The 24723-nt window shown below is 38.0% G+C and overlaps 1 protein-coding gene across 1 annotated transcript; it reads right to left on the bottom strand.

Moving 5' to 3' along the window:
* Positions 1 to 266: 266 nt before the first annotated feature.
* On the bottom strand, positions 267 to 24114 carry LOC130873939 (von Willebrand factor A domain-containing protein 5A-like). The gene is made up of 20 exons (XM_057768985.1): positions 24047 to 24114; positions 23220 to 23336; positions 18943 to 19000; positions 18628 to 18830; positions 17006 to 17228; positions 16716 to 16891; positions 16322 to 16436; positions 14004 to 14173; positions 13665 to 13753; positions 13346 to 13490; positions 12772 to 12851; positions 7699 to 7813; positions 6779 to 6943; positions 6411 to 6511; positions 5498 to 5745; positions 4063 to 4146; positions 3851 to 3970; positions 3210 to 3340; positions 923 to 1049; positions 267 to 425 (listed from the first exon to the last, which is right to left on the bottom strand). Exons 3-20 carry the CDS (start codon positions 18983 to 18985, stop codon positions 346 to 348), a joined length of 2415 nt encoding a protein of 804 aa, XP_057624968.1. The 5' UTR covers positions 18986 to 19000; positions 23220 to 23336; positions 24047 to 24114; the 3' UTR covers positions 267 to 345.
* Between the last annotated feature and the right edge of the window lie 609 nt (positions 24115 to 24723).

Below are 24723 nucleotides of genomic sequence, written 5' to 3'. Positions count from 1 at the left end.
GGATAACAAAAATGCTGATTATTCAATTAAGCATTGCCCAGGATCTATGCTAAAGTACATACTTCAGATTCCATGTCCCTTATTTTACTGCAATTTCTCTGGAAACCTTCAAGTGTTTTTCTGCATTTGACTAAAATAAAAGTTGCAATGAAGAAAACATGATGGGAGACAACAGTAACTTCTCACTGAAGAAATGATGGGAAAAGATCTGACCCAGTAGGATTTGGAATAGGTAAGCAAGAATGTTGGCACATCTTTTATTGTTAGGACAAAAAAGAAAAGGGTTAAGATAAAACCCAGGGAATCTGTGGTAGATAGGAAATGCTCATTTAATGAATGGTATTCTCAAAAGCCAAAGACAGCAGGAGTCACAGACACTTTCAGGAGACTATTGGCAGCTTGCACAAGCATGGGGATGGAGGATCCTGTGAGGAGGGGAAAAAAGAGTCATAAGTATGGGACATGGGAGGAGAGGAAGGTTCTTTTTTTTTTAAGCCTTCTTCAATTTATTCCCTTTGACCTTGATTTAACTTCAAGCAAGGTACCAATTCTATACCTTTTCTTATTCTGATTCTATTTTTGTCTATTCTGTCCACAGCAACACAACAACTAGTATATAATAAACATCCAGGAGTACTTGTTACATGCCTAGGACTAGTTTTATTCAATTAAATATCCACATCTATGTTCCTTTCCTCTGCTTATCTTGTACCTTCTTCCATCTGCTTATCTTGTACCTACCGCCAAGTATATGTCATCCTAATCCTGGAAAGGAAGGATTAGTTGAGGAAACAGACAATGCTCTGAGACAACATGGTAGTGGCAACTATGTGAACTCTCTAGTATTCACCCTCTGCTACACATAAAGGCAGAGCTCTTGGCACACATCTGGAACAAAAGGAGAGGGGGACCTGTATCCTACCTGCATTGTCATGGAGCCAGGCCACTGCCTTCCTTTCTAGAAGCTCCCACTCACACTTCAAGTCCTTGCCATTGGTGTGTAGCCAGAGGACAGCCAGTACTGTGGCCCACATTGAAGGGTCCCTATCCTGCAAAACAAACAGAACCTTCTGTGATGTTCTAGGCAGGCCAGCAATCCACTTGGGAGGAAGCAAAAAGATTTATTATCTTCTTCTTCATCACTCCCTAATATGTGGCTACATGGAATTTTGGGCCCATCTTTACCAAACAGCCTGAAGGAGCCTCAGGACAACTTTCAATTACCATGGAGAAAAGATCAGAAGTTACAATTCAAAGTAACCATAATCACATTCTTCAAGACACCACAAGAAACTCAGCACACAGACGATCAGACTGTACAATGTAATGAAATTTTATGTTTGACTTATTTTAAGGTATTTTTTCGTTAATTTTTCTTTGTCTTCACACATGCCAAAACAAACACCCCCAAATATAAAACCAAACAACATAACAACAACAAACTGCTTTAATGAAAAACCAGCAGCACATTTCAAAACATAAATGCAAGCAATACAAAAGTGAAATTAGTTTTCCTAAATTAGTTCCGTAGTAATGATGGGTATTGGAATGTAGGCCCACTATTAGTCACCAGTCATATTTCTATGAGAGACACTTAAGGCATCTTGCTCAGAATTCTATGCAAAACTAACTCTGATTTTTAAAATATAGTTCTTAAATCTTTACAGCTTAGGATAAATGACTTATGAAAATCCATATTCATAGCCCAAGAATGAAGCTCATCTTGAGGAATCTTGGTTCAGATCTATTGCTTCACATCTCCTATGGTCATATGACACCTCTGGGTTCAATGTGTAACTATTCTCAAGTCTATTGGTCTGGCAACTACTCACATAATTGATGATTAAGAAACAAATATATTTCTTGACTTTTATTATCTGCCATATAATTTTTATTAGATTTTCTTCATGAAAACTTAAATATCCTAAGTAGAGATTTAAGGGATTGTGATTTTTCTATAAATCATTATTTTTTCTGTCATATCATAAACAAATTGATAAAGATTATTTTATAGCTTCATTAACATCATCATTGAAAATAGAGACAAGTTAACATTCAGAGCTTGGTTGGTTCAAATTTATGTTCGTATTTTGTCATCAATTTGATATATAATAGTACTACTTTTAAGTAAACTATATCCAATCAGAGGATCTGTCATTTTAAATTTTTAAATTTCCAAATGAACTCAAATTTACTATTTTTTTTTTTCTTGATTCAATTCATGACCTCTTTCTTATATTCTAGAGGTATGTTCTGCTGGTGACCAATGTCTTCAGCTAGTAGTGAATCTTATTTTTAAAAATTAAAGGTTAAAAATGAATTATCATTTTGTCAAGCAGTGAATGTAAAACAATTTTGATGAAATATTATCATAGTTTTACCCTAAGTACTTATGTAAGTTTGCATTTTCAGCATAGATACTTCTGTTAACTAAAACATTTTTATCATATACGCATAGCCAGGCAAAACTAGAAGATACAGTACAAGTAGATAACTAAAGAATACGTGAAGTTTATTTAATTATGTCTCACATTCTAATAATGCAGAACAGTATTTCTTCTTCATAATTAGTTAAATGTTTTATTGAAGAGGATTTTTTTTCCCAAATAGTATTAGAAGACCCAAAAGGTAACCTAAAATTCTAAATGAAGTTTATTTCTTATTTAACCTATTTAAGAACATTAAAAAAAAACAATACTGGTACTGTTATTGGAGTCTCTGCAGACAGGATATCCTAGCATTGAATCTAGTTCTGCAATGACTAGTGCAAAGTATTCACGTTCTTAATACTTATTTCTTCATTTATACATAGCTATATAAATAGAACATGCCTTAACAAACAGAATCAGGAAAAATAAGCATATTAATATTAAGAATACTAGTGCTTAAAAAACTATCTGGTACCGTGTGAAGATAAAATGAGTATTTTTACAAACACATCTAAGGGAATATGATAACACAGAAGAGAATTTACTTTCCTTTTGACATCCATGAGTCTGATCATACCTTACAACAGCTAAGCTATTAATTTCATGTTGTTTATACTCTGGCTTAAATGGAAATAATTTCACCTTCTATATGATACACATTAATTTCTATTAATTTGCATTATCTATATTCTTATTTCTTAGCTTGGCCCTTGTTCATTTCGATTTCTATCATTATCCTACCGTCATGAAGCACACACACAGATACCACTTTTATCTCACCTTGGCAGGGTTTGCAGCCTTGATATCTTCCAAACTACTGCCCAGGATTTTGGTCAGATTCTCATCCAGCTCCCAGGAGCCATTGGCATTTTGAAGTGAAATCAGCTGAATAGCAAAATTTTCTCCAAAACCTTTTGTGAAAAAATGAAAGAGATATCATAGGAAATTATACAGGTCCTGTGATCACAGGCCAACCAAGAAAGTCCTCTGAGATCAGAGATTATAGTCAGACTTCTGCAGGATATCCACTGACTAATCTGTGATGGGTGGCTAGTTGATCTGGGTACTGAAGACAACAGCAGCAGAGTCTTCTGGGGTCATGTCCCGATGACAGGTGAACTGTGTAGGCAGACATTGGTAAGAGAACTCAAAAAATTAGAGTTCACTCAATTACAGTAGATTAGGAGGCATCAAGTATTATATCAAATACTGTAAATTACAGTAGGTTAGAAAGTATCAAGGTATTATAGACTAGTGAAGCTTGATTATTTCTGGCAAATATATGTAAATGTCATATCTCACCTCCTGTCTGATGCCTCTAATAATTCACTCCATAGGCAGAGAAAGCTCCAAGATGAAGAGGATGGAAAGTCAGTTTGTGAAAGCCAGAAGTCAGAGACTTAATCTGAGACCCATTTTACCTTTGTCATTGTTTTCAAAGTTGACTTTCTTGGTGTAAGAGTCTGATGTTTTCCCCATGCTTACAGATGCTAATTTTCTCTTATAAGGATTTAAAGATTCAGCGTCATAAAATCTAACACCTGTGACAAACAAACATTGCTGAGAAAACTGTTCCTAGGAAAAAAACCCCTCAAACTCAGAGTATGTCTTTATGGCCTCTCAAAATGCTCACCACCCAGGGCGGTTGCTCGAAGCACATTTCCTTCGCAGAGCACATTCACACTTTCTTCACAGTCTTCAAATGCTAAGTCGGAACCTGAACAAACCGAAGGCTCATCACAGTCTGTGTTGTGCAGCAAGAAAAGACTTAAAAAATGTGAGTATTCCAGACTTGAACCCTTCAGCTTCCACCTAACAATGATGTTTCATTACAGTGTGGCCTTCTCCAATATGGAGACATATCGGATCATTCTACTTCCTATTGACTTTTCTAGAACCTCTGACATGTTCTGAACAATCACAGCTGTGTCTTACCTGCAATACTGAAGGATTCTTCCAGATAATCCTCAATTTGAAAAGATCTTTTACTGTCTCACAAAGCTATTTTATGTCTGTCCATTTCAAACAAAGCTCAACCCTAAGCACCCAGGTTCAGAAGGTTAGCTTGGCAATTGTCTAAGCATAAAATAAATCCTTCTCTCACACCTGGGTTGTCTTCTGTATGTCCCTACTACTATTAAGCATCAAGTAATAAAATCACCTCGTGCCAGTAACCAAAGTACACAAAAGTCATGCCACAGGCTCCTAGTGCACTCTAAGCTCTTCTGTTAATTTGAGCATTTTCATCACCCATGTTTCTTAAAAGAAAGATGTTGCCTTCCTCAGATCTAGTACCTATGGCTCTAACATAGATCTCCGATGCCCTCAAGTCAAGGGTATTATTCAGAATTGTTTATGTATAAAAATATTTTAATTTTATTTTGAAATACAGCACCGTATTTCTAGTCATTTAACTTAGGGTTTCCTTTATAAAATTAGTCTTTGACATGACCTTCTAAGTCTGTGATTCTTATGTTTTTTTTCAAATATATCACCCTCATTCAAACTTTAACTTTTAATCAACCTCAACTTCAATCAAGCAAATCATCTCCCTCTTCACTATCTTCAATCCTAGCCATAACTTCTAATCATCGGAGCTATAGAAAAATCCCTCTATAGAAATCAATTCATCCCTTAACCCAATTTATTCTTAAAGTTGATGACACCTGCTGTAAATTACTGGGAAAGCCAAATAGTCTAATTAGGGCTTATATATACTGAAACAGGCACCAAATACATCTTTACCTTATGCCATCTCAGCCACTGACTAGACATCAAGAACAGAAGTTAGATTCAAATTAAAAGATTTGTTAAACCAATGTTTATAGATGATCTTGATCAACTTCTGTACATCTGTAATAAATCTCTGCCCCAGATAGACAGAACCTACTTCTCTTGAAAATTTAAAGTAAGTCATAAATTGTAGGAATGGAATGAAGAAGAAAACATAACAAATTCAAGAAATGCAATTAAATTCAAATTTTTATATTGTGAAACGTATCATTTATATTATGGGCTTAGATATTTAAGAACTATTATAAAAGAGTTTAAATTGGGATAAAACTTACAATAATCAAATCCACACACGGGCAAATCATGAAGCATCATCGGCCAAGGAATCGCTCTGTGAGTCAGAGGCCCCTGCACTGGCTGATTGAGCTCCTTGTTTATGGCAATGAAAGCTGTGAAGGAGCTGAGGACCCCAGACTGAAGGCTGATATTCACCACATCCTCCTTTTCTCCTTCTGAAGTTTCACGGGAGCCTAAGTCCTTTCTCTGAATCAAGGACTTTGCAGCCAACCGATGAATGGTGAAGCTGAAAGAAGATACTGGAGAATAGTAAAGAAAAGCAACTTCAAATGAAGTTCCAAAGACTTTTTAAAGTTAGTGATTGCACCTGAAAAGGAATGTGGAGAGAAAGAGCTTAGATGAACGAATCAGGAAAAGAAGAGCTTAGAGGAAGCACCAGGGCACAGTGACAAAAATATCTGAACCATTGAGAATGGCAGAGGAAAAAGAAAGACCTGAATAAGAATGGCCTCCTCAGACTCAGGTGTTTGTATGCTTGGCCAATAGGAAGTGGCACTAATGGAAGGTGTAGTCTTATTCTTGCAGGTGTATCCTTGGAGGACGTGTGTCATTGTGGAGGTAGAGTTTAAAGTTTCAGATGATTGAGGTCATGTAAGTAGCCTATGCAATATTTTGATTCAGTGTGGCATTCCTTTCTTACTGCCTCAGAGGTAGAACTCTCACCTCTTTCTCCAACACCATGTCAACCTGCATGCCACCTTGCTTCTTGCCATGACAATAATGGTCTAATCCCCTTTACCATAAGCCAGTCCCAATTAAATATTTTCCCTTATAAGAGTTGTTGTCCTTTCACGACAATAGAAAACCTAACCAAATCAGTGAGAGAAAGAAAAAGAAGAGAAGGGAGAGGTGGCGAAGTGTGGAGATGGAGAAACAAAGCTGAATTCTTACCTTTTATTTGCCTTGGGTTGTAGGGAAAATGTCACCCTGTTTTCAAGACTCTTACCCTGGAGGGTATACTTGAGGCACACTTCTCCTGAGCTCTCCACTTGCTACAAGGAAGAGGAGAACCAGAGTGGCAAAACAGACACACAACAAGGAAAATGGTGAGCACTAGGGAAGCTCCTGAACTCAAGGCAATGTTACACTAAGAATCATGTAGTACAAGATAACATATAGTGGGCATGAAGGAGAGGATGGGAGTATTGGTGCCTGGCAAGTGACATATCCTGTTGAAATCCCAAACAAACATCTGTGGTCATTAAACTGCTGACGCAATGTTTCATTAAGTAAGTGAATGAACAAGAATATGCACTCACAGGCAGAGTCCCAGTCAATTGGGCATAGATGATTAATCTCTGACCCCTAAAGATGGCATTATGCTCTGGTGAAAGCATGGTAGCTGACAGACCAGGAGGCAATTTCCAGCTCAGAGAAATGTCACCCACTGATGCGTTTAGAGCAAACTTCAGAGACCCAAGAGCCTGTAGGAGGAGAAAAAAGCCAGAATTATATACAAGAAAGATAATAATGGCAGTCATCCATTGAGTATTTATCAGGGCCTAGGATGCAAAGTATGACTTATCTAGTCACCAAAGCTAAGAGAAAAAGGCAATTCTCTCTCTGATTATATGTCTGGAAATGTTATACTTGAGAGATGTAAAATGCAGGTGTTAATGTGGGCAATAGTTAAGGAAGGAGACTTCTTCAAATATGAGTTAGAGAAGGGATATGAACAACATGGAAAGTTTAGCTGAGAAATATGATCAGAAATGTCTTGCATTTTTGTATACTAATAATCGAATGTGAACTTTGAGTCTATCACATACACACAGATACACACAGAGATACACACACACACAAACACATATACAAACACACTTGTCTTTTTTTGTGCCTTTTGCATGGATAATGAATTTCTATCTGATCTGCTGAGAACACAGACAAGTGTCAGATAGAGCCATAAAAGCTTTCATCTTCTTCCTAGTTTGGAAAACAAAAGTCACAAGTCCTTTATCTATTTGCTCTCTGGATTTCCAGCTACTACTGTCTGATGCCAGTCTTTAGGTATTAGAGTGGAACCCTTTTTAACAAAGTATTAAGTGGCTCGTTATGTCTGTGACCTGAGACTCATAACAGTGTGTCCTCCCGGAGAATGGATCATGTGACTTTGCAGCAGTCTCCCTTCCTTTCCTACACACTCTGTACATTCAACTCTAGACACTTTGCCTACTCTCACCTTGGTCTGCATCCTGTCCTTGTCTGTGATAAACTCTGCAGTGCCACCTGACACCTGGGCAATGCTTTTGATTAAACTGGTGGAGGCTCCTTCTCCAATACCAAATGAGAAGCATCTGCAACAGAGACATGAAGAACATTAGACACAGATTTTCCGTAACAGAATTATCAGTTAACATGTACTGGTACAGATGTCATGAAGAGATAAGTTACTTACCTCAAAGTCAGCGCAACACTATAATTTTATTTTTTTTTTAGAAATCAGATTCTATTTCCATGGACTTTAATAAACACTTAAATAAATGATACTAACAAGGTTTTTTATAACGAAAGGCGTATTTCCATTTGTTAATGAAGATTTGGGGCTTGGGACATTTGAAATATTTGTTCTAAGTTCTGTTTTTTTCTTTATCTATGAATTTCCTCTAATAGCGTCAAGTGAAAATATTAATATTTTTCAAAATTAAATAGTCAGGCAAATGCACTGACACCTTAGCTGATATATTCAGTATTTGTGGATTTTTCATTAATGTGAGTCATCAGCTTTAAATCCTGTGACATGGGACATTAGAAATAGTGTTTTCCATATGTAAGTTTGAGGACCAAAGTTTATACTGCAGTTTTATTCCTTCTTAATAACCTATGAAGCAGTAACTATGGGTCTTTAGCATTTTTAAATTGATTGATAAGACAAACTGATTGGTGGAGTTTCCAGCACTTACTCTGGCAGATGAGCTGAAGACAAAATACACAAACTCTTAGATTCTGACAACGAAGAACTCATACAAGGATCAAATAAAACAGAGTTCTACTCACAGAAATACTTGACTAAGTTATTCAAGCCAGAGAGAACTAGAAACCTATAAACAGTAATTTTAGTAATTCTTGTAAAGGCAAACAACTACTAAGACAAGAGGCTCCAATAACTGCTGAGAAATATGAAGCTAAAAGCTAATACTTGGATATGGTGTTTGGAAATGAGAAATAAGCCTGTATAATCTGTCTCCTTACCATTTGAATCACGTGACAAGTGCAGATGGCTGAGCACCTAAGCTATTTTAGAGAAAGTAGGAAAGTTGTAGATTTTTAAGTTTTGTCAGTGACAGATGTCCCTGAAAACACCTGAGAATATTTCACAAAGACATGTAGAAAGACTAATACCTGAGAGATAGGGATGCTGAGAAATGGTCCAGCCATGAAATTCATCAAGTTTTATCTGCATTCAGGCTTTTGACTCCTAGTCTAGGCACACAGTGAAATCAAAGAATATGACCTATCAGGCAAAAGATTCCATCTAAATACAATAGGCCAAAAACGCCTACAAAGTCCAGTATGTCCGAACAGCACATTGACCATTTCTAATGAAAAATTAAATAAGAAAATTCTCATAAAATAGTAAAATGGCAGTGCTTATAGTTCATTTTTATGCAAGGAATACACAGATACTAAAACCTCACAATATAATTTTAAATTCACTTGATTATGGCACCCAAACATTTGGTGAGAATATCCACTTAAAGACTAAAAAAAGCTTTTTTAAAAAGGCTTCAAGACCCACAAAAGCAGGAGTCATTTGGAGCTTCTTGTAAGCCACACATTTTCAGATAGGCTCTGTTTGTTGGTGGTAAGCAGATGAACAACTCCTTTAATAGAAGTTTTCTGTCAGGAGGCAGAGGCAGGCCAATCTCTGTGAGTTCGAGACCAGCCTGGTCTACAAGAGCTAGTTCCAGGACAGGCTCCAAAACCACAGAGAAACCCTGTCTCGAAAAACCAATATATATATATGTTTTTTGGACTTAACCTTAGCATCCAAATCTGCCTGGTTTGTGTTGGTAGCACAAATGGCTCTGGTTCTTTCAGGAGTTCCTGCGATGGAGAACTTAAATGAGTTTTGTGAGTAACATGTTAAAAATTGCTTACTAATAACATATACCTGTTGTATCCCTGGAATTGGGTCAATGAACATGGTTCGCAGAATATACCTCTCATACCTCTGCCATATTGAATGGAGTAAAGCCAGCAGGCAAAGTTACAGCCTTAGTCCTAGCCATGCTAGCTTAGAATATATGAAAGAAACAAACACAAACAAAACAAAACAAAAAAACACAATTCTCTTGGTCAGAAAATGATTACAGATACATACTAAGACAGATTCAGACAAAAAAGACCTCTGTATGTGTCATAGTGTTGGATTAGAAGAGAAATAAGAAAGAATAATGACAGTACAGACAGTCATAGATTAAAAAATAAAAATAATAAGGTATATATTAAAATAGAGTAAAAATAAGCTATGTAAAGACAGAATAACATTGCTTTTTCTTTGGATTTCTTTGACCTTTAATAAGTGAACTGCTAAAAATAATTGATTCTGTGAACTGCTAAGCTAAACCAACATATATATTACAAAGGTATAATGTCTTCAAAATTTGAGTCTAATGATATGCTACTTTTTAAAAGAGGTTCTGCTTCTGTTTCCAGAGAGGATGAGAACCTGTGGATTCCATCCAGGTTAATCTGGTTTGAAACAAGACCCTCCAAAATTGTAAGAGAGATAGTCTACGTGTCTGAAGAAGGCTTTACCTTGGAACTCCGGATTACTAAACAAAATCCCAATGCCAGGAAAAGGATAGTCAAATTATGAGTTGTTAGTCAACGAGGCACAGAAAATAAGACAGAGTCTAGCCATTCTTCATGATTGCCAACCTAAGAGAAATGTGAAGATACTAATGCTGAAGCAACTACAACCTTGGTTGTATGATATAGAGAAATCAAGAAATACTATAAAGGCTGCTGAGAGTTGAAGCACGATTAATAAAAATAGATATTGGTGTTCAACCTGAACACCAGAAAAGCAAAGTCATCAGACACTGGTTCTTACTTAAACCTCAGTTCAAAAATAGTTATCTTGCCTCCAGGAAATCTCAGAAGGAGACTAAGACTGAGAGCTGTCTCTTCCTGTTTTATATTCCTCTCTAGTTCTGGGATTAAGACTGTGCACCACTACTACCTGGTTTCTATGACAAACTTGCATTGGCTACTGGGATAAAAAGTATGTGTTATTGTGGCTACTGGAATTATAGGTGTGTATCATTGCTGCCTGGTTTGTAAAGCTGGCCAGTGTGACTGTTATACTTTTGTGATATTCAGGGAAGCTTTATTTATTAAAATACAAATGAAAGGCCACTATAGGGAGAGAAAAGAAAACAATGGTCTGAACCATCTTTGAGCCATACAAAATATAATACCATCTGCCAGGGACAGTATACTCACTGATGCAATACTTGCATGACCATTATGGGAGTGACATCCTAAGAATCAGTGAAAGATGTATTCATTGCCCTCAGTAGTATATCCAAGGTTAAACCCACCAGAATTCAATGATCAGTTCTAATCCAGTGGTCATTGAGGTGGCACTGATTAAATAAAATTGGTCATGCTATAAAACAAAAAGTCAAATCTACAAGAACAGGTAGGGAAGGGAAGATTGATAGAGATGGGGGGAAATAGGAAAGAATGGGAGGAGATAGTAACCAGAATGTATATGTATATATATATAAAGCTGACAAAGAACTAATACAAAGAACAAAATTCTTTGAAAGGAAAATGTAAACCATCAGAATAACTTAAATAAAGAAAAAACTTAACAGAACACCTACAAAAGTCATAATCCTAAAGAAAAACTTCAGAGACTAGAAATTAAGATGGTAATTGCTTGAGTCATGGATGGTAGCCCATGGCTCAATTCCAAAACTCTAGAGGCAGAGACAGAGGCAGGCAGAATAACACCCAGTGAGACCAGCCTGAGCTAGTAAAGAAGTTCCAGACCATTCAGAACTGGACACAGAATCCTATCTTAGAAAACAAAGAAGAGGAAACAGTCTTGATAGTGAAAATGTACGCTACAGAATAAGAAAATAGTTATCAGTATATTCATATTCAAAACATAAAATCAAATACACCTCAGTAAAAACAGGAAATATACTAGAAAAGACAAAAACAGAAGTATAGAGATTTGAAGGAATATCAAAAGAGACCACTCTATTGCCTATTAAATATTAAAAGTAGTATGAAGTAGATTTGTCAGGAAAATAAAACATTAAACCCAGAGACACTCTGGTCCCATGCACAAAACTAGCTAAATTTTAAGAACGTAAATACCTAAATTAGGTGGAAAGAAAGTTACTGGAAACCATTTGTCAAGTTGATGAGAGTTAAATTACTACTACCATTCCACAGAAATTGGACAACTCTGTCTACTTAAAGAACAGTACATTTGGGTATGATCATGTGATTGTGCTTTGCGTTCTGCAGTGCTGGGGTCTGGTATTACTTAAAAATACATGGAAACATGCACCTTTAGCTTACTCATATCCTTCCATATGAATCAAATCACTGGTAGATGGCTTGTGTTATGTAATACAATCACTACAGAGCCCAAAGAAAGTCGATCATTATGAACATCAATATAATATACACTGAGATACTTCAAGGAAAAACATACCCTTGTGCAACTTGACTATGGTTCCATGTAAACTAAGTGTACATCTAAACAAACTGGTGAAATGAAAAATAAAAGTGAGATATATGGAAAGTCACACATACCACAAAACTTAGTATAATACCAAATCAAGAAGACTTAACATAATTCACAAATGGTATTCTTGATCTAGGTTTAAATTAGTGAGTGATGGAAAAAGAGCAAAAGACTGATAACTGTCTAGTGCTAGACCTGTGATATGTGAGCAGAGTGCACACTTTGACAGTTCATCTACCCAGTTAACAATGATTTAAGTAACTTTCTATTTTAAACTGTCAGTACCTAAGTAATGAAAACATAATTCAATATATCCTTCAGAGCTTTGGAAAAATAAGGTATAGTGACCTAGTGGAGTCAATGTTAAGTGGAAAACTATTTTTTTAAAAAAAATTTATAAAAATTAAACAGCAGCTAGTTAACTGGAAAATCCTTGAGTCACTCTGTTCTTTTAGAAACCCAATGATAACATGTGGAAGAACCCCTATGTGGTGCTGCTTAGGGTCCAAGCAGAACAGTAGAAACCATACTCCCCCATACCTGTGCTTCTTGCTGTTTAACTTAACTTCTTTAACGACACTAAATGTGTCATCAACTTCTCCATCTGTGAAGACAAAGAGCTGAAAAGAAAGAAAGAAAGAAAGAAAGAAAGAAAGAAAGAAAGAAAGAAAGAAAGAAAGAAAGAAAGAAAAAACCCAGATGTATTTATCAAGCTTCTGTCGAGTTCATTAAAGGCAACAGCTTTGGTCCTCATGGCCCACAACTTTTTCCAGTCTTTATAACTTCTTTACACAGGGCTGGGGACCCTAGTGCTTCACTGTCATTTGCTCAATGCTGCCACAGAGACTCTTCAGTGGAAGAGTTTCAAACCTTGGGAAGTTTCACATCCTCCCATGCAACTTGCACCTTAAATGTCTATGGTACCACAAATGAGGGTTAACTCCCTGTCCCATAGAATAAAAGAAGAGCACTGTCTCTGGTCTTTTTTTTTCTTCGCACAATAGTAGATGACTTAAATTTACACACTATTTACACAATTTTATTGAGAGAACTGGAAATCAAGTTCGGGGATAATTTCACACTTTTTCTCTATTAGCTTCATTCCAAAGCTCACCTGTAAGGGATGTCCACGGATGGAGGGAGCTTTGTAAATATCGCAGAGTGGTCTCAAGATTTCAGTGCCCCCTAGGTCTGCTTCTAAATCCTTCACTCTTTTCACTGCCTCCTTCATTGTTTCCTGAGTGTACTTCACACTCTCCCTTAGAGAAACAAACATGTCTAGTCACATGGCAATAGTGCAACTTGCTATTCCTATTACAAAATCACTAACACAAAATATTGTTCCTATTTCAGGACTACTCTGTCACATTAAAAGTGCAGATCCTCCTTTAAAGTACATTCTTTTACATTCCATGGTTTTCACAGAAACTTACAAGAAGAATTTTTCATAGGAAGATCCAAATCCATAGATGTTGAAATAGCACCCCATAGGCAAACTCTTCAGCAATAGCAGCAGAGTTTCCTGAGGGTGAGAGAAGATGAGGAAATGGAGAGAGAGAAAGCTCAACCAAACATCCAGACCCCAGTTTGGTTCCTAATGATATAAAAACACATCATGTTATGTCACCTTTTATTTTAAGGCTGGGATCAGAATGGCCATGATTATTATTGCTCAGATGGAGAATAGAACTACAGCTATAAGTTGACCATACACATGCCCTTCCCAACCATCCTCACATGGCACTGCTGAACAATGAAGAATCTTGCTTTACCTTGGCAGCCTCTATGCGTAACTGAGAATCCATCTGGTTGTTCATGGGCAATTCCATACTTCCTGAGCGGTCCATGAGGAACACAAATTCTCCACATGCCTTTGAGGCCTCCACTTCTGGGATATCTGGATAGAAACTCACCATTGCAGAAGGAGCTCCCATCAAACTATCTGTACATAAATGAGAAGAACCCTGTAAGGTACAAGGTAACACAAGTGTTCTAGAGTTCCCAAGAACCAATTGTCAATTCAATAGAGAACTGAGAAGCTCCAGTAAAAAACTCTTGTTTACTCTTCTTGTGCTGTGTGCACAGGAGTAAATGTGAGTTGTCAGCATAAAAGAGAAGGAAGCAGAACAGGAGTGAGAGGAAGGAAAACATTGTAAGAGTTAACAGACAAAAAAAAGAAAACTTAGCAGTATAAGTATGTGCAAATTCTAGGCACCTTAACAATTGAATAGGGTACATTAGTTTAACACCTTCCATCAAGAGATAAAGATACAGCCAGGATTCCTAATACAGGTAAATCTCTTCAAATCTTATTACTAGGAAAGTCATCACATGGGTCACTGACTACATCTTATGTTCCCTGAAAGCCTGCAAAATTAATTACAGAAAAGAGATGAGAAAATCTTCATGGAACCAAGGAGATGTCTCAGAAAGGAAGAAAGTGAGACCTCAGTTATCACATATTACATTATAGCTTCATGAGTTTCTGAAGAGTTTCTTCCTGACTGAAGACAAAGTTTGAGTTTTAAATTTCAAGATACCCCAAAAGAAGATCAAGAAACCAACAACTGAAACAGAGCATAGAGGTACAGGGAAATGAAGAAGTCACAAGAAACCCAGGGAAGCTGGGATTCCCCTCAGCAACCTCAGAGAGGAGTGGCCAAATATTGAGAGAAAAGAAAAGGCCCCTACATATGGTTCAGCATGAAGTCACCGTTGTCAAATATTGATAATGTTATATTGGTGGGGATTGAGTATAAAAACCCAGCATCTTGGTAAAGTTCACATGGTGCATATTACTACACTGGCATTAATCCAAGCCCAGCTGTCACACTGTGAACACAATGGCCCCCCCAAGGTGCTTCCGTATATCGAACCTGGAAATGTAAAGTTGCAACCACCTTCTTGGTCATGTAAGGATCCTTGCAAACCATTGCAGAATGGGCCAGAAGAGTCAAAGGGAACAGAAACACCCATGTGGGCTGTGCCAGGTTTAATGAAAGTTAAGTGCACTTATAAGGAAATGTTTTAAGTGACAATCAATAGATGTAAATAAGAAACAAAACTCACTGGCAAGTTACATGTAGTGTTAAAAAAAAAGTTGCAGTAAGCTGCAATAAGACAGTTTGAGGTGAATACTTGTGATTTTTTTCATAGTTTTATCTCTACAGGACACAGAGGACCTAAAATCAATTTTGTTTTGGTCACTCCTATTAATCCTAATTAAAACTGAAAGAACTGGCAGGAAGGTTACATCCAGTTGTGATGAATTAATCAATAACACATATTCATTGAAAGTGAAATTATTGTCCATGTAAGAAAGATTACCTAGATTATACTCAAGTTACTTTCCTAATCAAACTATTATTTTATATAGTTATTAGGAACTATAACTACTTTTTCTTTCTTATTATTTTGAGACCTTCTATCTAAATTCTTTGTTAATGTACATTATTATAGTAAGTGACATTATAACTCATCAAGTACCTGATGACACAAATAGTGACTACATTATGTTTTTCATCATTTATTAATATTGGATACCATTATATTATCAGTCAATATCATCTGCATAACATATAGACATTTAGTTTTATTTCAGAAGAAAGGGTAATATTAGACTTGTCAAAATAAGTATTCACTTTACTATTTGAAGTCCAAGTACTTTCAAAACATTTGAAACTAATTGGTTTGTTTCAACACTATCTCACAATGTAAGCTCATGCTCATCACACAATGTAAAAATGAGACTTTATCAGATTTGAACAGCCCTGACCCTATGAAAGAAATAGTAACTAGATTATTTTTTATTTGCCATTTTTGTAAGATCAGTCATTGTCACATTGTGATAATGGACTGAATAACTTATCAATAATTTTGTCATACTTTCCCTATAATTATCTAGTAATCCATGTACATTAGCTTATAGTATATGATTACCTGATTACTTATTAAGAACCTTCATTTTTCCATGTGGAAATGAGAAGTCAATACTTCAATGGCCATATACTGATCCCAGAGAGCGTTAGAAAATCAAGGCTAATTGGTAGTTACATGTTAGAAAGGGACCATCGTGGGAGACAAAAAATACCTGGCTTCATGTCCTGCATCCCCATCTCCACAGCTACACTGGGGCTGTGCACTTCATTGTAGTAAATCAAGAGTTCCACATCCCGGTCAAACTTGTGTCCTTCAGCCAAGGAAACCTGAGTAGCAGACCAATAGATTACCACCACTGATTACTTCCAGAGATAAGATCAGAGTTCAGGGTTGCAGGATACTTCGGTGAGGATACAATCAGTAGTACATGAAAGACTATTTGAAAAGGGGTTTACACTTTGTCCAGAGTAGGAAAAGTAGATACTGTGTCTCTCCAAGCATGGCCAGAAAAAGCAAGGAAGATATGGGAAGAATGAACGATGACCAAATCAACAATGAAGACAGAGGGGACTGACAATAGAGTTCTCTTTCTATTCACTATTCACCTGAGCAGACGTCTTGTCATCAGCCAGGTACTGCATAGGACTCAAAGAGCAGTTGGACTGGACCCTCTCAATGCCATGCTGGGAAGTGATGGTGGCAACCATGTTGAGTGTGTAGGGCAGGTTCTTCAAAGGGACTATGGGGGTCTTTATATTCAAGCAACTATTTGCAGATTGTTCTACAAAAAAATATATTAATTTTTTTTTCATGTCAACAATTTCCAGTACAATCATAATTTAGAGTATTTCTTTAGCCTTTCTATGTCTAGTTTTCAAAGGCAGAAATGACTTACCAGAGAGCTGGTATCTTGGATTCAAGATTGCTGGGAGTACATAGCGCAGGGCTCCATCTGTCTCCAGAGGCAGCTCCTGCACATACCTCAGGGTCACTGCCACCTTGGCCCCAGGCTGGAGGTTCCCCACAGTGCAAGAAAAGACATCCCTGGAGTAGTCATCCTCTTCCAATAAGTAAGCTTGGTGGCCCTGGGAGAGGGCATCCTCATATTTGCTATGGGCCTAGAACAAGAGTGGGAAAGGTCGAAATAAAATCGTATAAATTCAAGAAAATACTTTTCTGAAGATGTGTCATGGATTGTATGAACCTTATAATTATTGTGGTAGCTTCTCCTGGATTCTGTCTGCCTTATTGATTTTAGGCAAAGAGTAATTAGAAGTGAATGAAAGAACAGTCAACATCAGCACTTACGAATTTTTTATAAGGATAAAAAGTAGAATGCAATTTGAGAGAAGAAGAGATAATGTATGTTGTGGTCCAAGCATTATCCAGTGAGAATACATGTGACAATCTCTAGGCTAACACCCAAAGTGCAAAGCTTTGGGGATCTGCCTTTTGAATAACCGATGCCATTTCTGCAAAACCATTGTGAAGGTATAACATTTCTTTTTTTCACGGAGAGATTCATCCCAAATAACCACAAATTAAATTAATCAATTATTGACCATAACCTCCTCATGTGGTACTACACTGAATGATTTTTCATTTGTCTGTATAATCTTGATATATATAATACATACAGGGTGCCTTGAGTTTTTTAAAAGGCCCCAGAGAAAAGAAATTCTTATCACTCAGGCACCAGCAGCAAGAAAGCTTCTTGGCCTGGAGGCTGGAACTGCCAGGCTGTGGATTTTACACTACCACAGTTCCCCTTTAATCTAGACACCTTAGGTGTTATCTGTAGAGATCAGATTCCATTCCCTTTGATCAGCAAGCATTTGGTTAAAGTATCAATATGGACTGAGCACCATCCCTTTCCTTCCCTCAGCTTACCTTAGCTGCCATGGCTGCCACAAACACTGTGTTCCCAGCCTCTACAGGAATGAAAGTGCTTAGAAAGGGCAATGTGTGCTTTTTTCTTTTTCTACATTTATCAATTACAAATTTCTAGCTTAACTAACCAAAAAAATGTATTTAACTCACAAATTACTTCCCCCCTCTTAGAAATCATAGCCCATTTCTTTATATACTTTCATCAGATATGCCCAAGTGCTTCATAGCCATGTCCCCTCTGAGACCTAAGCAAGGTAACAGGCACCTGCTTTGGCAGCCTATTCTGATGTTTAGGCCTTTGGAATGCATGCCTGATGTCCTTGTTATTGCCATCAAGTTCTTAAATATGCCTGTGTGACTATATAAACCAAAAGTCTTGTGAGGTAGTAAGAACTTTGGGAGAAAATCCAGAGAACACTGATAGAGAGAGATCATAGAGAAAGCATTGGAGGGAAATTTTTTCGAAGAATAAAGAGACATGAGGGGAAAATGTGTTTGAGCTGATTTGTTCACCCTCAGGTCTCTTTTAGTCAGTTTTTGCTTGCTATAGTGTTCCTTCTGGATCCTGAGAGATTTAGGGGGATGTCATCACACATAAATCTTGATAAATTTACTCATCCTTCCAACCTGCATTTTCTCCTGCAATTCGGCCACAATTTTCTTCCCATCCACCGAGGCTTCAAAGCTGTAGACAGCAGAGTCTTCATCCATGGGGAACACAAAGATTGCCTCCAAGGGGACTTTCTCCTCATTCTCATAATTTAAGGTTGCAGAGACACTAGCCACAAAGTCATTGATGGACAGGGTTACTGAGATGCTCTTCAGTGGCACTGGGGAAGATTCAAATGTTTAGGAGATCAACAAACTTTACTAGAGCAGCACCATAGATGAGTTGTGCTGGGTCCAATGACCTCATCACTAAGAGATGTAAGTCAGGCTTACCTGGTTTCTTGTTGCCGGTGATTAGACCACAGTGGTGCTCCATGGTGACTGCACGTTTCTGTGGAAATGACACATCATTAAGAGGTTCATGATAGGGTTACAATATCAATAACCACAACTTCTGTGCTTCTCTCTAGCAGGAACAGCTTTAAATTCTTAGTGTGGGGCTAAGGATACATGGTGAAAAGGAGGGGAGATGCTGGTGTTAACCCTCCTGATTAATGCTGCTCAGGTGGGGAGGCTGTAAGTGTCCGCTGAACAGGAAATCTCTGAAAGATCTTAAAGTGCCACAAACACCATTCTATATTTAGAAACTGTGTCAAAAATGTCCACAGGACTTCGATAGGTACCATAATTTAACTCCAGTCTTCTTCACCTGAGAATCAGAATCAGAGCCATTTTCAATATTCTATTTACTTTTGTGTTGTATGTATGAATATCTGCCTGCATGTTTGTGCATCAAGTGCAGGAAGATATTCTTATACATGTTATACAAAGCACGGGACAGAAGAGGACACTGAATCTAATGGGAATGGATTTACAGATGGTTATAAGCTGCTATGTAGGACATGAAATTTGCACTTTGATCCTCCAGAGCAGAAGGCACAGTTCATAAAGACTGAGATGACTCTTCAGCCCCTATTGCCAGTTCTTCCCAAGCATACCTGTGAGATTCAAATAGCATCCAATATTATATTCCTCATATTTAATCACTGTTTTTTAATACTTAGTATTGAAAATACACACTATTTTTTTATATTATTTCCAACACATTTCCACATGACTCAGTACTGGTCCGATGCAGATTGATTGTGATTTCCTTAATTCTAAATAAACAATATTAGTCTGAACACACTGAACCTGATAGAAGAAAAAGTTGGAAGTACTCTACAACATATGGGTACAGGAGATCACTTCCTACGTTTATCCCCAGCAGCACAGACATTAAGGGCAACATTGAATAAATGGGACCTCCTGAAACTGAGTAGCTTCTGTAAAGCAAAGGACACTGTCACTAAGACAAAAAGGCAACCCACTGACTGGGAGAAGATCTTCACCAACCCTGCAACAGACAAAGGTCTGATCACCAAAATATATAAAGAACTCAAGAAACTAAACTTTAAAATGCTAATGAACCCAATAAAAAAATGGGGCACTGATCTGAACAGAGAATTCTCAACAGAAGAAATTCAAATGGCCAAAAGACACCTAAGGTCATGCTCAACCTCCTTAGCGATAAGGGAAATGCAAATTAAAACAACTTTGAGATACCATCTTCCACCTGTCAGAATGGCTAAAATCAAAAACACCAATGATAGCCTTTGCTGGAGAGGTTGTGGAGAAAGAGGCACACTCATTCATTGCTGGTGGGAATGCAAACTTGTGCAACCACTTTGGAAATCAGTGTGGCGATTTCTCAGGAAATTTGGGATCAACCTACCCCAAGATCCAGTAATACCACTATTGGGAATATACCCAAGAGATGCCACATCAAATGACAAAAGTATCTGTTCAACTATGTTCATAGCAGCATTGTTTGTAATAGCCAAAACCTGGAATCAACCTAGATGCCCTTCAATGGAGGAATGGATGAAGAAAGTGTGGAATATATACATATTAGAGTACTACTCAGCAGTAAAAAACAATGACTTCTCGAATTTTGCGTGCAAATGGATGGAAATAGAAAACACTATCCTGAGTGAGGTATCCCAGACCCAAAAAGAGGAACATGGGATGTACTCACTCATAATCGGTTTCTAGCCATAAATAAAAGACATTAAGCATATAATGTGTGATCCTATAGAAGTTAAATAAGAAAGTGAACCCAAAGAAAATCATAGTCATCCGCATGGAGAGGGGGAAGTAGACAAGATTCCAGGGCAAAAACTGGGAACTTGCGGGTGAGGTGGCATGGGGCAAAGGGGAAATGGGATGAGAAATATGAGAAGGGGAGGATGGGGGGAGCTCGGGGGATTGGGATGGTTGGGATATAGGAAGGATGGATACGGGAGCAGCGAAGTATATATCCTATCTAAGGGAGCCATCTTAGGGTTGGCAAGAGACTTGACTCTAGAGGGGTTTGCAGGTGTCCAGGAATATGTCCCCAGCTGGTACCTTGGGCAACTAAGGAGAGGGAACCTGAAATGACCCTATCCTATACTGATGAATATCTTGCATATCACCTTAGAACCTTCATCTGGCGATGGATCGAGGTAGAGACAGATTCTCAATTTGGAGCAACGGTCTGAGCTCTTAAGGTCCAAATGAGGAGCAGAAGGAGGGAGAACAAGAGCAAAAAATCAGGACCACGAGGGATGCACCCACCCACTGTGACAGTGGATCTGATTTATTAGGAGCCCACCAAGGCCAGCTGGTCTGGGACTGAATAAGCATGGGTTGATTCCGGACTCTCTGAGCATGGCCGTCAATGAAGACTGATAAGAAGCCAAGGACAATGGCACTAGGTTTCAATCCTAATACATGAACTGGCTTTGTGGGAGCTTAGCCTGTTTAGAAGCTCACCTTCCTGGACGTAGATAGAAGACCTTCGTCTTCCCGCAGGGCAGAGAATTTGGACTGCTCTTCAGTATCGAGAGGGAGGGGGAATGGTGTGGGGGGAGGAGAAGAGGAGTGGGGATAGGGGGAGGGGAGTGGGGGGAGGGGGCAATATTTGGGAGGAGGGGAGGGAAATGGGAAACGGGGAGCAGGTGGAAATTTTAATTAAAAAAGAATAAAAAAATAAATAAAAGAAAAAAAAAATCAAAAAAAAAAAAAAAAAAAAAAAAAAAAAAAAAACATCTATGTCATCTTGTCTGACAGACCCTCCCCGTACAAGATCTATCACATTGCAACCAATGCTCAGAGAACAGAGAGAAGTGTCAGAAAGTTTCTAAGAGCCCAATGTCACAGAAGACTATCATAAGCCAGTGCCTTTCATCCATGACAGGATCATTGTAGTCAGGAACTCAAAGTAGGTGTTGTTACCTGCATAAGACATGCACCATCAAACCAGTCAATATTTTAGCACAGATCTGGGAGTAGCACATACAGTCCAATCCCTACTTGAGGAGCTTTGTGTTTGATATTTTCTTGTAGTGAGACAATCACTTATTTTTCCTTTAGGGAATTAGTTCCTGGTAGGTTGCCTATACTCCAAATGATGACCCTCCACTTCTGTACATATTGACAGCACAATTGGATTCAATAGGTTAATTAAATAAAATGATATGCTTTTGGGAGAGAGACTTTTTACTGGTTGGGACAACCTGGACATTGAGACTCAAGGGGATATAATCAAAACATACTGCACACACTTATAACATTTCAAAAGAAAATTTGAAAATATTATATATTTTAAAAGACATTCTCACATATAAAGATGATATATGTACAATATTTTTCTTTCTTTTTAAACTGACTACTCTAAATATATTTCATGAATTATGTATTTGTACACATGTTCCAGGTAATATGAAGACAAAGAGATAGATTGATTTTACCAAGTAATGATTTACGTGATTATTTTATCCACAGAGCATAAAGATTGGGCTAAACCCAATCATGGTCCCAAATAGCCCTGGAAGCCGTTCTGGGCCTTTCTAAACCAGATCATTTGCTAACTTGTCTCTCATACTGTGACCAGAGTGTCCAACACCAACAAGGGTGGTTTTCACTGGAAATCCATCCTAAGGCGCAGAAGGGCCCAGCTGGAAGCACACATAGTGTTTGTTCAATTTCCTAGAAGCCCAGCCTTCACTTTCAGATCAGGCTGGAAAACTCTCTTGAAGGATCAGCTTTCCATCTCTGGCAATACAAACCAGCAATTCTGAAGGTTTGGGAGGGCTGTATCTAGGTCCTTCCGACTGATCCTAAACACTATTTACAACTCTCAGACTTGGGTTATAGTTCAGTGAAAAAAAAAAAATCCTGAGTTCCCTATTTAACCATAGACCAGGCTGAAGGCTGGGGACACCTCCTTCATCTCCCTGAAAACCATCCCTCTGATATGAGTGGTGTTTTCTATACATCTTAAATTAATCACACAAATCAATCAAAGAATGAGCTATGTTTCTACACTTGCTAATTTGGATTATGGGAAGAGTCTGACAACGTTAGAATTGCACAGATGTGGTCAGCAGCACAGAGGTAGCAGCTAAGCAAGGAGGAGGACAGCAAGCTCTGGGAAGGATCTTCCCTGGGGACCAGTAGAGGAGCCTAGAACAAAGGGAAAAGAATTTCTACTGACAGAAACAAGAAGTGTAGAGCTGGAGACTCACCTGAGTAGCCCAGTAGAAGAATGGACCCTATCTGGAAGCAGAGATCTCAGGAGTCTGAGAGAGGAGAGAGGATGATCAGGGTCCCCTACAAAGAAATGGTGATTTCCTGATTCGAACCTAAGAAGAAATTTATCTCAATGAGTATTTCATCTTCTCCCTGACCCATAGTGAATCTGCAAGTTGAGGCAAGCCTTCAAAAGCTGTGAGGGAAAGACTGGTTCCAGAGATGACTAAAGTTACAACCTTAAACTGGATGTAGCTATAGAACCAAGAGCCCTGACAGTTAAATCCTTCTCTCATTTGCAGGCAGAAAGCAGCAAGAGTCAACAGGCCACACCCTGCTGTTTACTGCATCAGTAAGAGAAAGAATCTGGGCTTCAAGCCCAGAAAGGCTACTGCAGTGAGGCTTACAGAGCCTCGAATAAAAAGAGTTACTCAATATGTAGACTCTCTATCTAAGTTCTTCAGTTCCAGATATTTTGAAAAAGGCATAAGTTCCATCTCTCAGATCTGAATGGATTAGTTGGGTGGAGAATGAAAGCTGCATTTCCTTAGGGAAAACTTAACTAAAACTGAGAAAAGAAAAACAAAATCAAGAAGAAACAAGAAAGACCTATTTTGTGAGTCAGAAGAAGAGTGAAAATAAGAAGAAGGTGGGGGGATATGAACCTGAAAAAGAGGTCATTTTTGTACTATTAATTTAGAGAAATCTTGAGGCATCATAGGCAAGGATGAGTTTCTACTGCTACCACCCCCAGACCCCAGGACTTCCAGCTAAAAGGCATTTACAATTTTTTGTGGGGTTGGTTAGAACAAAAAACTCTTACCCTTCAGATGCAGCAGGTAGGGTTCTCCCCAGAGAGCAGAGCAGAGTCTGCACCCACTTCTGCAAGTCCCCTCAAGCTTACAGGACTGTAAATGAAAGTGAAAGCAGCTGGAGTCAAACTTTCAGGAAGACCAGCTCCCTTCTAGGGATCAGCTATAAAGTTTCAATTGTATGATAAAGGGATGGACTGAAAATTCTCAGTCAAGTATTGAATGTCTGCTTGTTGTTTAATGAAAGCTTTTTTTTTTTTAAATTAAGAGCAATTGCTCAGTTTTCCTCCTACTTCGTCTACACAGAGAAACAATTTAGGGCAGTCAAATGTGGGGGTTTTGTTTTTTGAGGTTGAATGTTGCAACTGTACTATCTAAAACTGATATAAAAAACTGTATAGCTGTAAGGACATGGAAAACTTTAAGAAGCTTTACTTGATTAGGATCTGGTTAAGACACATGCCCTTTGCAACATCATAGAAGTCAGCAGGGAAAAAAGCAACTATCCCTAGCAGCTAGCCCCCTGACAACACCCAGCTTTGTGGTCTGGACAGGAGCAGAAGATAACTGCTTGGAGGGAGGCCAGGGGGCATGCACAGAAGCAGAATAGCCACTTAAAGGAGGAAAAGGATATATAGAAGTAGTCCATACCCTGCACTCATTAAAACTAACCACCTTGACCCTGAGT

The sequence above is a fragment of the Chionomys nivalis genome, chromosome 4, assembly GCF_950005125.1.
Source record: "Chionomys nivalis chromosome 4, mChiNiv1.1, whole genome shotgun sequence".
In the NCBI taxonomy this organism is placed as follows: domain Eukaryota; kingdom Metazoa; phylum Chordata; class Mammalia; order Rodentia; family Cricetidae; genus Chionomys; species Chionomys nivalis.
Note: the sequence above shows the minus strand (reverse complement) of the source record. Positions and strands in the feature narration are given on the sequence as shown.

Excerpts from the sequence above, each read along its gene's own strand:
- LOC130873939 (XM_057768985.1), bottom strand. The coding sequence starts at position 18,985 with ATGGAGCACCACTGTGGTCTAATCACCGGCAACAAGAAACCAG. Across the intron at positions 14,174-16,321 it reads GATGCAGGACATGAAGCCAG|ATAGTTTGATGGGAGCTCCT; the intron begins GTATTTTTTGTC and ends ATTTATGTACAG. Across the intron at positions 4,147-5,497 it reads CGTGTGTGGATTTGATTATT|GTTCCGACTTAGCATTTGAA; the intron begins GTAAGTTTTATC and ends CGGTTTGTTCAG.